The 15,070-nt window shown below is 43.4% G+C and overlaps 1 protein-coding gene across 1 annotated transcript in view; it reads left to right on the top strand.

Moving 5' to 3' along the window:
- The window catches only part of si:ch211-57n23.4 (immunoglobulin superfamily DCC subclass member 3), a 21,020-nt gene extending 6,787 nt beyond the window's left edge, over window positions 1–14,233 (top strand). Inside the window, exons 7-15 of the mRNA XM_065948400.1 lie at window positions 5,302–5,467; window positions 7,246–7,496; window positions 7,588–7,752; window positions 8,578–8,766; window positions 11,237–11,350; window positions 12,596–12,722; window positions 12,907–13,024; window positions 13,208–13,267; window positions 14,135–14,233. Coding sequence (XP_065804472.1) covers window positions 5,302–5,467; window positions 7,246–7,496; window positions 7,588–7,752; window positions 8,578–8,766; window positions 11,237–11,350; window positions 12,596–12,722; window positions 12,907–13,024; window positions 13,208–13,267; window positions 14,135–14,233 — 1,289 coding nt within the window. The remainder of the gene's footprint in view (window positions 1–5,301; window positions 5,468–7,245; window positions 7,497–7,587; window positions 7,753–8,577; window positions 8,767–11,236; window positions 11,351–12,595; window positions 12,723–12,906; window positions 13,025–13,207; window positions 13,268–14,134) is intronic.
- Window positions 14,234–15,070: the final 837 nt, after the last annotated feature.

The raw sequence follows: 15,070 nt of genomic DNA, 5'->3' as shown, positions 1-15,070 counted from the left end.
AATCTATAACTTATTTTATGGATTATAAACTGCAAAAACTTAAATCCATTTCCTCGTCAGAAATATCTCAACACAATAATTGTAATCCATATTTATCAGAAAAGTCAAAACAAACGCCTTACTTCAAGATATGAGAACAAAAAGTGGGGCCTTAATTGCTTTTAATAAGCTAAATAAATTGACCAATGAGAAAAGAACAACTCACTTGAGTGTCTTGGAACAGGATGTGATTTGAAAATCCCATTCACATTTATTTACAGAGTTTATTGTTGAAGTGGAGCTCCGCAAAAGGGGGACAGGGAACCCAGAGAATTTCCCTGTATTACGAGCTTCTCTTTTTCGCTTTGTACATTTAAAGACGCTCGACAAGTGAAATGATCAAGGTTAAGGTTAACAGAGAGAAAACTCAAACCTACATCCTCATTTTTGGAGGTGACATGATCGCCTGCTTCTGTTGCTGCACTGTTTCCATGTTCATCCAACAGTGTTCCTAATCTTCTGCAGTGATGTGACTGAAGTGACCGTTCTGCATGACGAGTGTCTGCAGTGATTCAGCATCATTTAAGGCCTCATTAAAGATTTATATGGTCGTATTGTGACCTCAAACTAAACTGGGCTCTGACTCTGCTGCAGATCATCTGAACAGTTTAACTCTCTGGATTCTTTGTCCTGAGTGTGTGTTCATGTTGTCAGATAAAAGCTCTTTGTTCTCTCTTAACACCTAACAGAGAAAAACTGATCAATAAATTAATGCATATATTAAAGATCAGCCCCCCTCCCCTCCCTCCCCCTGCATCACCAGAGGCCCTGCCAATCACAGAGAGAGAGTGACAGAGAGAAGTATTGATTGATCCGCTCAAAGAGTCGGACACAACAGGAGCAGAAGGACGGAGAGAAGGCTGAATTATTTGAATTTAGATGTTTGTGCTTTCAAGCTTTACGTCTTTCTACAACACCACCTCACCTGACAAGAAACACAAGAACTAAACCCAACTCCCTCACTGAACCAGAAACAGGAGAAAAGAAAATGACAGTTCCCCACCCCGACTGCTTCTTAAACTTAAGATTCACCCACCTCAGAAAAAAAAAACATCTGGAGATTTGATGAGAAACTGTAGAGAAATAGTGAATCTAATGTGAACACAAGTGGCAGTTTAGCAAAGCGGCAGCAGACACAGTTAAGATACAATGCATGCTCCTGCTTTGTGTTTTAATGTGAAGTTACAGATGAGTGGATCAAGAGCAACAAGCAGAGGTGGAGATATGTTTGTGTAGAAGATGAGACAGATGTTACAGGGTTTGAAATGTTCAACAGATAATTGATGCAAGAATTAAAATAAAATAAGAGACTATTCTCCGTCAAAGGTTTGCTCCGTCTCCATCGCTCATGTCCTGAACAACAGCTGGAGAGGCTCAGGGTTCAAGTGTGCAGAGACAATGTGAGGACTCGTAGTGAAGCTGTTTGAATTGTTATTGTGAAGTCAAGTTCACAGTGAATGTGTCAGTGTGTGTGTGTGTGTGTGTGTGTGTGTGTGTGTGTGTGGAGGTTAGCAGAGGTCTGAACTTTCACACAGTCTGTCTGAGAGTCCATGGTCAGGTTCAGGACAGAGGGACAATAAGAGGAGAGACAAAAAGATGAGGAGAGAAAGGGGTGGGGGGGGCAGACGGGATGCAAGGTGCAGGACGGGGGTGGTGGATGACCCTCACCCCTGACCTCAGACCCCTGACCCCGACAGAAGGATCCATGCTCAGTGAAAACGGTCAAAGTGAGGGAGTAGGAGGAGGAGTAGGGGGGGGCGGAGTCAGGATGGACACACAGGGAGGTGTATTGGGAATAGGGGTGTGGTCTCAGGGTTATTAAAGGAGGGCCGGATGATGGATAGCATCCCAGCGGAGGGGTGAAGGCAACCCGGGTGTCATCCTGTAGGGGGAGACACAAAGGATGGGCTGGCCGTGTTGGAAAAGAGTGTGTTGAACACGGTGACCTCTCCCTCGCGTTTAGACGACAGGAGCTGCAGAGGGTTCATCCATGCACATCAAATGTTCTCACATTTTGTACTTCACACTTTGTTTTAGAAAGTGTAACCAGTTGATACCAGGGGTGTGTGGACAGATTGGATTTCAAACCGATTACACTAATTGACAATTCATTCAACATTAAACAGTTTGATTTGATGGGTATAGGACGCCAATGAGCACGATTTTGTGTTAAAATATGAAAAAATGAAACCAGTAAAAAGTTAAAAAAAACAGTTTTCTCCTCTCATAATCGCTCTGTGATCGTCACAGATTGCACATGATGGTCTGGCGTCATTATTGGCATTGACTCTGCATCCTGTTATTAAACTGATATCCGCCTTGGTGAGATGCTGTCTGCTTGATATCTCGTAACAAGAGGTGTCACAATACCACATTTTTAATCTTCAATACGATACTAGTAAATATCAAAAGATATCCAAAAATGTTTCTGATAAACAAACAAAGACGTCCTAGACACCAGGTGTTGGGTAATTTCTTGTTTTTAATCAATCATACATTTTAGGCAAACTCCTGCAGGTTATCTAAATTACACAAATACATTGGCAACGTTTTGGTACCAAACATGAATGCTGCTTTTCTATTTGATCCCTTAAACTATATAACCTAAAAACCTAAAACTCCCTCATATAAATCACACACAGACACAGACACACACACACACACACACACACACACACACACACACACACACACACACAAACAAAAGGGAGCAGACGTAATAAGACGAGGTGAAACTCAAGGTCAACAGAATCAGTGATCGATACAGAGTATGGATCAGCTGATGACTCTCTCTGACAGCAGGAGAGGGGACAGATGAAGGGGAGGACAGAGACGAGCTCTGATGGATAATGACCACACACTCACACACACACACACACAAAGAAAGAGAGAGAGATAGACTAAAATGTATGTAACAACGTTTACGATCCAAACTGTGTTTTTAAACTGGTTTGTTTTGGTATTTTTGCACATTTCAAACGGTAATGTCGTTTTTTTGGGGTTTTTTTAAATAAATTAAACATGGGGACTATTTTTAAATATTTAAAGCTCTAAATGACTGAAAACAATAAAAGTTTTTGGAGTTCTCCAGGTGATTGTTTTAGCTCGAGTGCAGTGAAACAGGCTGTAATGTCTGCAGGTTAAATCTCAATCCATCAAAGAGTGTCCACTCAAAGTTTTTGTTTTTGTCCTTGACAGGCTCAGGTTGTTATTCAAAGTGTCCGACAGCATTACAGAAAGTTTCCCTTCAGAGATAAGACCTTTCTGTTGAAGAGGGAGATGTTATTTTAAATCATGAACAGCTGTTGCATCACTCTCCTCAAACACACCATTGCCATTCTAACGTGCCAAACAGGGTCGTTGCTAGGTTACTGCAGCCTCGTTTGATATTCTGGGACTTTCTCTTAATGGTTACTTCAGATGCAACACAATCATTTTGCAACACAAACAAAGTAACCCTAACAAAGCAGCCTTACACCAGCAACACCTGCGTTCAGTGAGGTAAAAAGACCCTTTTTGTCCGTGGAGTCTGGTCGCTGAGAAGAAGGCGATTAAACACATGTATACGCTTTTTTTATAATAAATAATAAAAATCTTTTTTATAAGTCCCTGAACCTCCAGAGCTGGTGTGTTGACCCCCGGCAGCTGACGTGATGAATGCATTCTTATTGAAATGGTCATTTTGGGCGACACCCATCCCGTCTTTGGATCATAGAGGATGGATGGAGGGTGCAGTGTGGGGGGGGGTCACAGCGGGTGTTTAGGTCAGTAGATCAATGAGATGCTGAGCGTGGTGTGTGTGTGTGTGTGTGTGGAGGGGGGGGGGGGGGGGGGGGGGGGTGTTACGGCTTAAGACCCTGCGCTGCCGTTCTCCAATCTTATATATGCATGTGTGTATTGTTCCTGTGATATTGAACGTGGTGTCAGAAGGAGCAGTGAACCCTGCATCTGTGAGGGGGAGGGCAATCCGAACCGGGTGGGGGTCAGCAGTGTGTGTGTGTGTGTGTGTGTGTGCGTGTGTGTGTGTGTGTGTGTGTGTGTGTGTGTGTGTGTGTGTGTGTGTGTGTGTGTGTGTGTGTGTGTGTGTGTGTGTGTGTGTGTGTGTTTCCTCTGGGGTGTGAAGAGACTCCCTGGACGAGAAAGTTCAATCACAGATAAAATGTGTCAGTTTCAGCTTGATGTTAATTCTTGTCAAATCGTGAAGCCTCTGAAAAATCATCCAGACCTTTTTACCTTTGATTTAAAAAAAAGACTTTGATATCTTTAACGGTTAGCAGCTGTCGTTAGCTTCATTCTAAAGACGCATTTGTAAAAGTAAAATGTCCATCATTTTTGTTTGAGTTACTTTTATCGTTCTTCTTTTCTGTTGCCTATGTTAGTACTTATTTAAGCTAACTGAAGAGATGTGGGTCTGCTATGAAGCTATTATTGATGCAGAACTGTTTATGAATGCACAAATGTACACAGAGATTTGCAAACACTGTACATGCACCTATTTCTAAATGTGAATATAATTCTCCACGGCTGATAAACCTGAGTGTTTTTGCTCAAAGGCCTCTCAATCGGCTGTCTGTGCACACATGACTTTGACTGAGATCCACAAATGTGTGTGTGTGCACAATGAGGGAGAAAAGATGAAATATCCAAACACGCTGTGACCTCCTCAGTTCACGCCATCAAGTGACCAGCAAGGCCGGGCTGATGAAAATAGGCTCAGGTCACCTGTGAGCCTGAGCTCAGGGCAAACAAACCCTCGACTCAGAGGTCTGGTTTGTGGATGTAGCACAGCAGAGGTGTTGCAGAAGTCGTGCAAACGGACAGCCGATTGAGAGGCCCGCCTCAGTTATACCTCATGACTTGACTTTCAGCTCTTCAGCTGTTAATACTTCTGTACGCATTCATCACCAGTCTACATATTTGGTAATCTGTAGCTTTGTGGATCCATATCTCTGCGTGTGACTCACAGTCAAAACAAAACATGCAGTTTTGCAACGATAATAGGCCCATAGCCTGCTGCTTAATGAGATACTTTCCAAACCATTTCAGCCGCACCCGTGGGTGTTACTGCTACTTCTCTGCTCCTTAATGTGTTTCTCGATGGTCTTCTGACTCATCGCTCCGTCGTTCGACACTCAGAACTCCTCGGTGCCATAATTACTATCTAATGAAGATCAAACAGACTGACACACATCAGCTCAGTGTTTCCTGAGCATGTGACCTCCTCTCACTTCCCTCCTCTCTTCTTCTGCTCCTCCTCCTCAGCTCCTCCTGAGTTCCTGCAGTGGCCGCAGTCCGTGTCCAAACCAGCAGGGGGCAGTGCCGTGTTCACCTGTGTGGCTCAGGGCGTCCCCGAGCCGCACCTGATCTGGCTGAAGAACGGAAAGGTGCTGATGCCGGGACACAACGTGAAGCTGACCAACAACAACAGGTGAGTGATTTCTGAGGCCACATCGGACGCCGGATCACAATCAAGAATCAGGAATAAGAAATCATTTATCCCAAGTGGAAATTCAGTCATTACAGTTACCATTATATACAATATAATATTGCGATAATTCAAAAATGTAATTAATGACAAACATTAAGTACAAAAAGTGCAGAATCGGACAGTCAAGTTATTGCACATTAAGGCCCAATTAAAAAAATATTTTACTTGAAAAAACAGAATTCATTCAGAAATAATGAGTTGCTTTTGCAGCATTTAACGTTTGATAAATTAAAATTCACTCTATAAAAATATCTAACATGTAGAGAATGTGTGATGAAGCTCGAGTTGGTAGTATTTTTAATGCACAGAGGGATTGTGCACACGCTGCCTCTTTTCCTTCATGTCTCTCCTTCTGGCTTCGGGCCGACGTGATGTGTGTATAAAAACTTTAATTTACAATACTAGCAGGTTACCTGACAGGTTTATGCAGCTGCACATCCATACGTGGAAAGATTTCCTTTAGCAGCAGCAGGAGTCCTATCAGATGCAGATTGTGATTTTCTGTGAAATCTCAATCTGTGTTGTTCCCTCTCATGTAAAGAGAAGCCTTTTTTTTTTTTTTATGGAGCGATGCAGTTCATAGTTGCACCACACGATGGCAGCACTGCACAGAGAGATTGCAGGAGCAGGTGCTGATGGAGCCTTACAGATCAGTGTGACTGTGGTTAAGCCATTTGATTATGATCTGCACTTCACTGTATTTATCATATGTATTTATTTCATTCATACATTCACTGTGACACATCTTTACGCTGGTTTTGTTCACTTAACTTTTGTTCACGATGGAAGGAGAGTCATTACTCACTACTAAGAAAATCTCAGAACAGTTCAGCTGCAGGACTACATTTAGTGAATAAAGTGAACATGCATATTCTCTGTGCATCATAGTTATTTGTGTTCGAACAGGAACAAAGTTAGAGCATCATTAGACGACGTGCTGCCGGTTTAATTGGTCGTTTAATTACGTTACGAGCTGTAGGGTCACATCTCTGTGATCGAGGTGATTATTCAGCCAGGGTTAAAACTGAACTGCAGCCCTTCATTGACACCCTGATTCCTCACACTCTCTTTTAATGGTGTGTATTAGGTGTGTGTGAACCTAAAGTGCAAGCTTGAGATCACACCCTGTAGCACACCCCCCCCCCCCACCCTCACAGAAGTGTGAGATTAACTGTGTTTAAATTAAAAGAAGAGATGCACCCATTGTGAAAACCAGAGCCGATATTTATCGCGATATTTAGCCGATATTTATGATTTCTTTTGGTGTTAGGGTGGTTTCACATTAGGGACCCGGGTCCAAATCGAGTTCACTTGACCCCAAAGTCCAGTTCATTTGATGAGTGTGAACACAAGGAAGTGGACCCGCTATATGACGTCATTCTAAACGGCTCCTGTCACTTCAAAAACAGTCATAATCACGCAGCACGGGCCTGTTTTATCTTCTGAGCTACACAGTGGATGTGGAAGTAGGAAGAGGGATGTTGTTGGCGTCATAGAAGTATCAAAAACATTCAAAGTTACTCGGATGGACTCAGCTTTCGAGTGGTGTGATGTCCAATGTCCAATTACTCATCTTTTTTAAACCCTCTCAAGCCCTCGTAGACCCGTGCACTCAAGCCCGGCAGACCTGACGCCATTAGAGTCCGTGAGGGATCAGTGGTTAGGCGTTCTGGTAGATGTGACTGACAGTGAACTGATTTATCCGTCTCTCCGTGCAGCACTCTGGCTCTGACCCGCATCAGCTCCGAGGACGAGGCCATCTACCAGTGCATCGCCGAGAACAGCGCAGGCACCAACCAGGCCAGCGCCCGCCTGGCTGTGGCCCAGGCCAAAGACCTGCCCGCGGCCCCCGAGGGCCTCACAGCCGGCGCCATGTCCACCAGCGCCCTGCAGATCACCTGGACCGAGCCGCCCCCCAACGTCACGGAGGGCATCATCGGCTATGTGCTGCACATCCGCAAGATCGGAGGTGAGCGACGTCATGCAAACAGTTCGAGTCTGCAGTGGAAAATATTTCAGATGATAAAAGAAATAAACGTAAATGACGTTTTTTGATTCAGAGCCGGACGGTCTGGAGCTGCAGGAGGCCATCAGTAAAGGAACCTTCCAACACGATGTGGCCAACCTGGAGCCGGCCACCACCTACTCCCTCTACCTGAAGGCATACTCACCTCTGGGAGCCAGCCAGCAGTCCCGCACTGTGGTGGCTACAACACTAGGGGGCGGTAAGACCACTAAACAATCAATGGAAACATGTGTATTCACAACGATTCAACTGTGTGATTTATGGCATGTTTACTTGATTTAGACTGATTCAAAACACCTGGCACATCATTCTTCGAACAGGTTTCTTGATGTTTTATTTAAATGATCTTTATCTCCTTATTTGGTTGACATAAATATTGTGTTAAAAAAGTCACAGTGCAGAGCTGCAGATCATGAACTCTTTGATTGAGTGTCGAGTCAAAGACGGATAAAATCAGCCTCTTTTTTTTTATTGTTTGAAAAAAAAAACACATTAAAATCAGAACAAAAAAAACATGAAGGGTGCAGCAGTTCTGCTTGGTTGCAGGTTAAATTAATCCTGACAATGTGTGCTTGCTTTAGAAAATTCTTGCTCTTCTTGTGCATCAAAATAATCTGTAATTTATAAACAGTAACGGTGTAAAAATATGTAACAAAACCAACAGTTGAACTCTTTGATGAATTCCAGGTAACTGTTTAGGAGCAAACTTTGTAATGAGAGGAGCAATAAAGAGCAGCCTTTTTATGAGGATGTAAAACGAGAATATCAAGTTTATGACTTTTTTATATATTAATATCTCTTCATGCAATAAATGTCCTCATGAAATTAGAAATGATATTCTCTAAGGTCCTCTTTATGAGATTTATAGTATCCAAAGTTTCATTGTCTTAACATTTATCTATTTATTGTGTTCTGTTGTCTTTCCTGTTTCTACCTGTCAGCCTTTAAACCTGTTTCTGTCTCCTCTGAGGAAACCTCAAAGTACTTCTCTGTCTGACGTCGTCGTCATCATTTCTTCCCTCAGTGCCGACCGCCCCGACCTTCTTCACCAAGGTGATGAACACCAGCGCCGTGCAGGTCCTCTGGGAGCTCCCCAGCAAGGCGGGCAAGGCCGAGGGCTTCAGACTGTCCTACCGCAGGGTCCCACACGCCGACTTCCAGGGGCAGATAGAGCTGCCCTGTCACATTAATGCCCACACCATCACTAAGCTGGGTGAGTCTGAGGTTTGAGGGTAAAAATCCTTCAGAAATATAACAAAGTAGCAAAAAGGCAGAGGTCGACAAAGTCCAACCACCAGAAGCTAAGGGAATTTATCACCACATGCAACGATTCAGACCCTCGCCCTTCATAAGACACGTGAGGAGAAACACAATCTTCCCTCAGTGCGGTCTCTCAGGCTGTGAACACATATGGCCTGCTTCACTGCAGCTAAACATGAAAACAACATTTCTGGTTTGGCTGTCCAAAGTTACAGAGGTCGATTTTCAGGGATGCTCTGCAGACACAAACACAAACAGACTTAGTGAATAGGTACAAATGCATAACAAGTTACATATGCATTAATAGGATGAATGAACACTCTAAAACGCTGCCCCCCCACCCCTCGTATATCAAAGAGTATAAATGAGCACCAGAGTTTCCGACGGAAATAAAATTTTTAATATTTCCACCTATAGCTCACTTTCACCCTGAATGGCACGTCTGTTTCTCCACCATGTTTGTTTACATAGTGGCCCCACCTCACTACCTGTTACCATGACAACCCACTTAATCCCAGTCACAAAAGGGCCTCAGCTGCCACTCAGCCGACTTATATATGTAATTTCAATATACTTGGATGAGAAGAAAAATGTAAAAACATCGCTGAGAGTCCGAGTGAGCAGAGACTTCACAGTTTTATCCTGTAGATCTCTTCATTGTCAGAAGAAGATATTTTAAAGGTTAGTCACTCTCTCTGGCGATCCATCAGTCAGTTTTTCTCTGTTGTGTCAGAAATGGATTAAATCAGCCGCAGCTCCTTCGAGGCTCCCTCAGCTCTCTTCATTTTAGAAGAAGCTGTCAATCATCGCTTACAATCCACTGAGCATTCAACACGCTCAGTGTTTTCCAGTGTGACTGCAGAAAACTGCAGGCGTCTAAAATACAGTAGTTCCACTTATTTCCTATGACACCCCAATATATATGGAATAGAATAGAAACAGGAAAAAAGCCATATTGTCATTAAACTGTAAAAAAAAAAAAGCAGAAAACTGTAATCAATCAAGATGGAGTATTACACAGTGGAAAAGTAACCTGCACTTATACAGTACATTGCACTGGTACTTCAGTAAGTGATTCTTACACAAAGAGAGATGTTGGGGGTTAGGAGAGAGGAGGATGAACTCTACACTGAGTGTGTGAGTGTTGTTGGGGTGGGGTCTGTTCATGTTCGGTTTCAGTGTGACCATAGGTTGTAAACTTTGACCATGTTGAGAAGTTTTAGGCTAGTGATGGAGGGGGCAGCCATTCCAAAATTAAGGTCGCTAATTTTCATGCAAAGAGCGGTTTATTCTCTGAGATCCAAGGCGCACCTTCAGGAGAAAATAAGCCGGCTGTTACCTCGTATTTAAAGTGGCAAACTGGACCAACAGAAAGTGAACTGGCATGGATGGTAGAGTCAGACATTAGCAGGGGAAAATCTCAGAGACTGCTGGTGTGCTGCCCGGGGGGGGGGGGCACAGCATTTCCAAATTTGAGGATAAATGTGTGTTGTTTTTTCTCTGTGAACCTTCAAGAGAAAACAACTTCAATACATGCTCCGAGAATAAATGGATGCATTTCTGGAAGAAGGAAACAACACTACAGTTAACAAGAAGTGACCCAAACATTTAGTCCGAGATTTTAGAGTCCTAAATTTGCATGAAAAAAAAAGCGTTGAATCTCAGAAGCTGCTGGTCTGTTTTTTCTACAGAGGAAGGAAAACACAGAAATAACCAGATTGAAACATGGAAGACGCTCTGTGCTTTTACTTCTAGTCCTAAAAACGTCTTCATAAATCATCGTCCCCTCTCTGTGAAAGTGCTTCTCCCTGCCAGGCTGAGATGTGAACACAGGATGAAGAGCGGCAGGTTATTGACAGATGTTCCAGAATGACGCGGTCTATTATCCTCCAACCTGTGATGTCACTGTGTGCGGATCCTCTGAACACATATTGATCTGATCAATAATAATCATGTCTGAAGCAGCAGTGTGCCGCATGACAATTACTTTGTCAGTTTATCAGCTAACAGCGCCGTTAGCATTCGTCGAGACGCTCTCAGCAGCAGAAAAGTTTCAAAGAAGAAGACTATTCTGTGAAACGGGTCGCTGCCACTTATTGATTGAGTTAAATTGACGGTGTGAATTACGATCAGCATCAACCAGAAACGGATATTTGGTTTCATAGGAGATGATTCATAAGTCCAGAAAGAAGATATTTATCACAGGAATGAATCTAGACACCGGGAGGTTCTGTTACTTAATGATCAATGCACAAAGTTAAAGTTGTTCGCTAATCGTCTTATTCCAAGTAAACTAATTTTTAGGATCTGCACTTTCATTTAACCAAAACATCTAAAGCAGATTTTTAGTTTTTTGTGCATGAAGGAGAAATCAATCCTCTGCAGACACAATGTTTTTTAAAGTCTGTGTGTCTCTGTTTCAGACGTTGGTGCTGTGTATGAAGTCAAACTGGTGGCCTACAATGGAAACGGGGAAAGCGACCTTTCCAAGAGACTGGTGTCACTGGCGGAGGAAGGTGTGAGCGGCCCGGCTGCAGGTGAGCGTGAGCAGAGATGGAACACTTGAGCAGATTTTGAACACGTTTTTTATCACCACTGTGAATGCAAAGTGGGATTTTTTTAACTAGTAACTAAATATATCCATCCATTGTATGTACTGATTTTCCCGTTAGGGGTCGCGGGGGGCTGGAACTGATCCCAGCTGTGGTAGTTGTTGCTCAACATCTTCCTCTTTAACCAAAAGGTCTATCTCTGTAGGGATTCCTTCTCTAATCCTGTCAGACACTTAGAACAGCCATCAGGATTAACTCACCATTACAGACGTGTCACAGCTGACAGCTGAAGTAATCTTCAAGATCAAATCCCAGAAGCTTCAAACCTTTTAGTCCTGAACTCACCAAGACATGAGAAAATAGTCTGAAAGAGACCTACGTTCCCTGTTAGGTTCATAAACTGACAATAAACTGACAAGCATTTTTTAAATAGAAAACTATGAAAACTTGTTTTTTTCTTTTTTTTCTTTTATTAAATCTGGCCAGGGACAACAGATGAAAATTAGCCTTTTGGCTAACTCTGGCTTATTTACCGAAATGTTTATTCATATGCAACGTCCCTGTAAAATAAAAAATAAATAAATAAAATTTGATCAAATTGAAATACAGGAACTTAGTGCACATTGCATTCAAAAAGAAGATAAAAAAATGTGTTAGGAGAAATGTGCAAAGAGATTAAACCACAAAATCGCTTTCACAGGTAGCCGAGTGGTTAGTGTGCACGGCCCTTGTAGGGAGGCGGTAGTCCTCAAAGCGGGCAGCCCAGGTTCAAATCCAACATGTGGTTCCTTTCCTGCCTGTCCTAACTCTCCAATAAAAGCTTAAAAATTAAATAAAAACATGCTTCGACATTCTCCAGCATTTTCAATTTGTAAAAAGAAAAAAGAAGGACGCCCTAAATGTCAGACCAGATCTAACCGCTCTATCTTTAGTCAGAGTTATGAACATAATCTGCTCATTTGTGTCTCCAAAATAAATGTTCAGAGGCTTTCAAGGTGCTTTGCTAGAGTTTGACGATATTCTTTGCATTATTGAAAAAATATGTAAAAATTGGTCGATGCTCTTCGTCGTGTTATTCCTGTTCAAACACATTAGAAACACTTCCTCTGAGAGGTTCTATGTTTAGACGGACCTCCACACAAGGACCACCGCCGCGCTGCTTCTGTCTGTGGGATGAATTGTACAGAGTGTGTGACCTTGTTGTGTGTGTGTGTGTGTGTGTGTGTGCAGGAGGGAACAGTCTGTGTCAATGCAGGGACGGAGAGGCCTCACTGGGCAGCATCGTCATCGGCATCCACATCGGCACCGCCTGCATCATCTTCTGTGTGCTCTTCCTCATGTTCGGATACAGACGGAGGTTAGTCCCCAATAAAAACCCTCCATCCTCTCATTATTCCCCGTCAGCAGTTCTTCTGGTTACCTTGGTTACCTCTGGTTATCCTCATTATTGTCCTGATATAGAAAACTGGAGCAGGCTAGTTCCATGTACTTCCATGTTTGGTTCTTTAGAGTGTGTACTCACAGCTGGCGACTGTCTTCAGTTTGTTTTGCAGTAAAGGGACTCAGGATAACTGGACCGTACCGAGGGACAACACGGGACATAACGGGGTACCTAAAGACGGAGCAAATCGGCCAAGGATGGAGTCAGTGCCTGAGGTAGTTCTGTCCTAACATTTCAGCTTCATTCAACCCTTTTACTTCGTACATTTCTAAACCTTCTCAGATGTTTGCATCATGTTTGGACTTGATACAGACTGCACTACCAAACTGTAGTATACGACGGGATTCTGTGCCGCTGGACACGTTTTAGAAAATCTAACATCTTGATTCTTTGTTTCTCAGGTCTGTCCGTCACAGTGCCAAGTTGTCATCGAGCAACACATTTCAGGTTTGCCTGGCACGGTAACTGGCTAACACTGGTCAATAATATCAACGCCTAACACCCCCCTACCCTCCAATATTCCCCTGCTCATTTAGAAACCCAACCCCCCCCCCCCATCAGGGAGCACCTTCTGCTCTTTATGGGGATCAATCGTAGCTCCAGTCTCCCTAAAAACCTTGCTGCTAACAGCCTGAAAGTAGGGTCCAAAAAAAAAAGTCAACAGAATGCTTTAAAGGTGTGGGAGTCCTTTGTCTCCCCGCCCACCCCCACCCTCCATGTCTACCTCAAACCAAAGCGTATTGCCTTTATTGCCTGTGCACGTGCACATGTGCATGTAGAAAAGTCTTCAACATTGCCTCTCCAGATTCAAGCCCTGTGACATCCTCTCCATGTCGCCTCCCACTGGAGACTGCTCTATAACCAAAATATTTTATTCCTCAGATCTCCTCTGGTGAGCGGGCATGTGGAGATGTGCACAGCGGTCTTAGAAAACCAAAATGAAGCCAAATATCGTCGCTTGACTGGGACGTACCCGCGAGTCTGTAGTGACAGAACTCATTGCCTTCAGTTCCTCTGCAATAAGAAAAGGAAGAAACATAGCGGCCTTTTTGCGAAAGCCTTACGGAGGTGAGAGGTGGGTTAGAAATGATTGTCTTTAGCCATAAATGCCATTTAGAAGAACTCCTTTGATGGACGTTCTTCACTTAACTCTTTTCACCCTTACAAGCTGCACACCTCCAAAGAAAGCTACCTCAGTCTGACCAGGATGTTTGAGCCATAGTTGGGGCCAATGTTAGCCTGATGATGCTGCTTTTCTGCTACTCTACCTCAACCAAAAAGATTCCCTGTAAAGCTTTCCCTTCAGCAAATACTTTCCCGAAACCCAGTGCCAGTGCCAGTGTACCGTGCCAGCCGCCAACCAGGCCAGTTCAAAGAGTGCTCACCAGGACGACTACCATGGAGAGCGTAACCATGGCAGCGCCTGACTCCCACTGACACAACCCAAGCCTTAGAGACCGTCAGGAGCCTCGTTCAAGTCTCGCTCCAGCCAGGTCACCTTCTGTTCCCATCGTGTTTAGGTGGAAATCCTCAACGTCTTGTCATGTTATCCGTGGCGTCCAAATATCCCAGGTGTCCAACTCCAAAGACATGACCGTGCGGAGGATGATGCTCGTAGAAAAGATGGACCTCAAAGAGTGCTCGGCAAACCTTTTAAAGCTAACACTCGAATTCTTTCTATGAAGTCTTAATTATTTCATCCGCACGGACCTCGTGGCATCCTGAAGATAAGCCAAAATATGACTGAGGCTAATGCTGCTAAGTTAGCTCTCCAGATGCCAAATTGGTCGACCTGGAACCTCGACGACTCTGAGTTGGCGGCTGCAGAAGTTTTGACGTGATGCACGGATGACGAGGTGTGTTTCACCTTGTCAGCATATCCAAAAAAAAAAAAAAGTGCTATGAAAACCAAGCTGAAAGATCCCCAAAGATGTCAACATTTCATTTGATGGTTTTCTTTCTTTTCCTTTGAAGAGCTATTTTAACAGAGATTTACTTACTCGTTTGTTTCTGTTTGAAGGGGTCGCCTGCGTGCTAAGTGCTTTAACTGAACCCAAGCCAAAAAAAAACAAAAAAAACCTTTTCCTCATGATTTCATTTCCATTTTTTTTTAAACAATATATTTCATGTTTGGACGTTTGGACGTCATTGCAGGCGCACCCCTTCAACACAGAACTCTTCTTTTGTTGATTCGTACGTTTATACTTTTTTCAAAGTGACCAAATGAAGATGTCAGATATTTTCAAAGACTTTAAAGATGGATA

Source organism: Labrus bergylta, chromosome 19, assembly GCF_963930695.1.
Source record: "Labrus bergylta chromosome 19, fLabBer1.1, whole genome shotgun sequence".
NCBI classification, from domain to species: Eukaryota; Metazoa; Chordata; class Actinopteri; order Labriformes; family Labridae; genus Labrus; species Labrus bergylta.
This window is presented reverse-complemented; position numbering and strand designations above follow the sequence as displayed.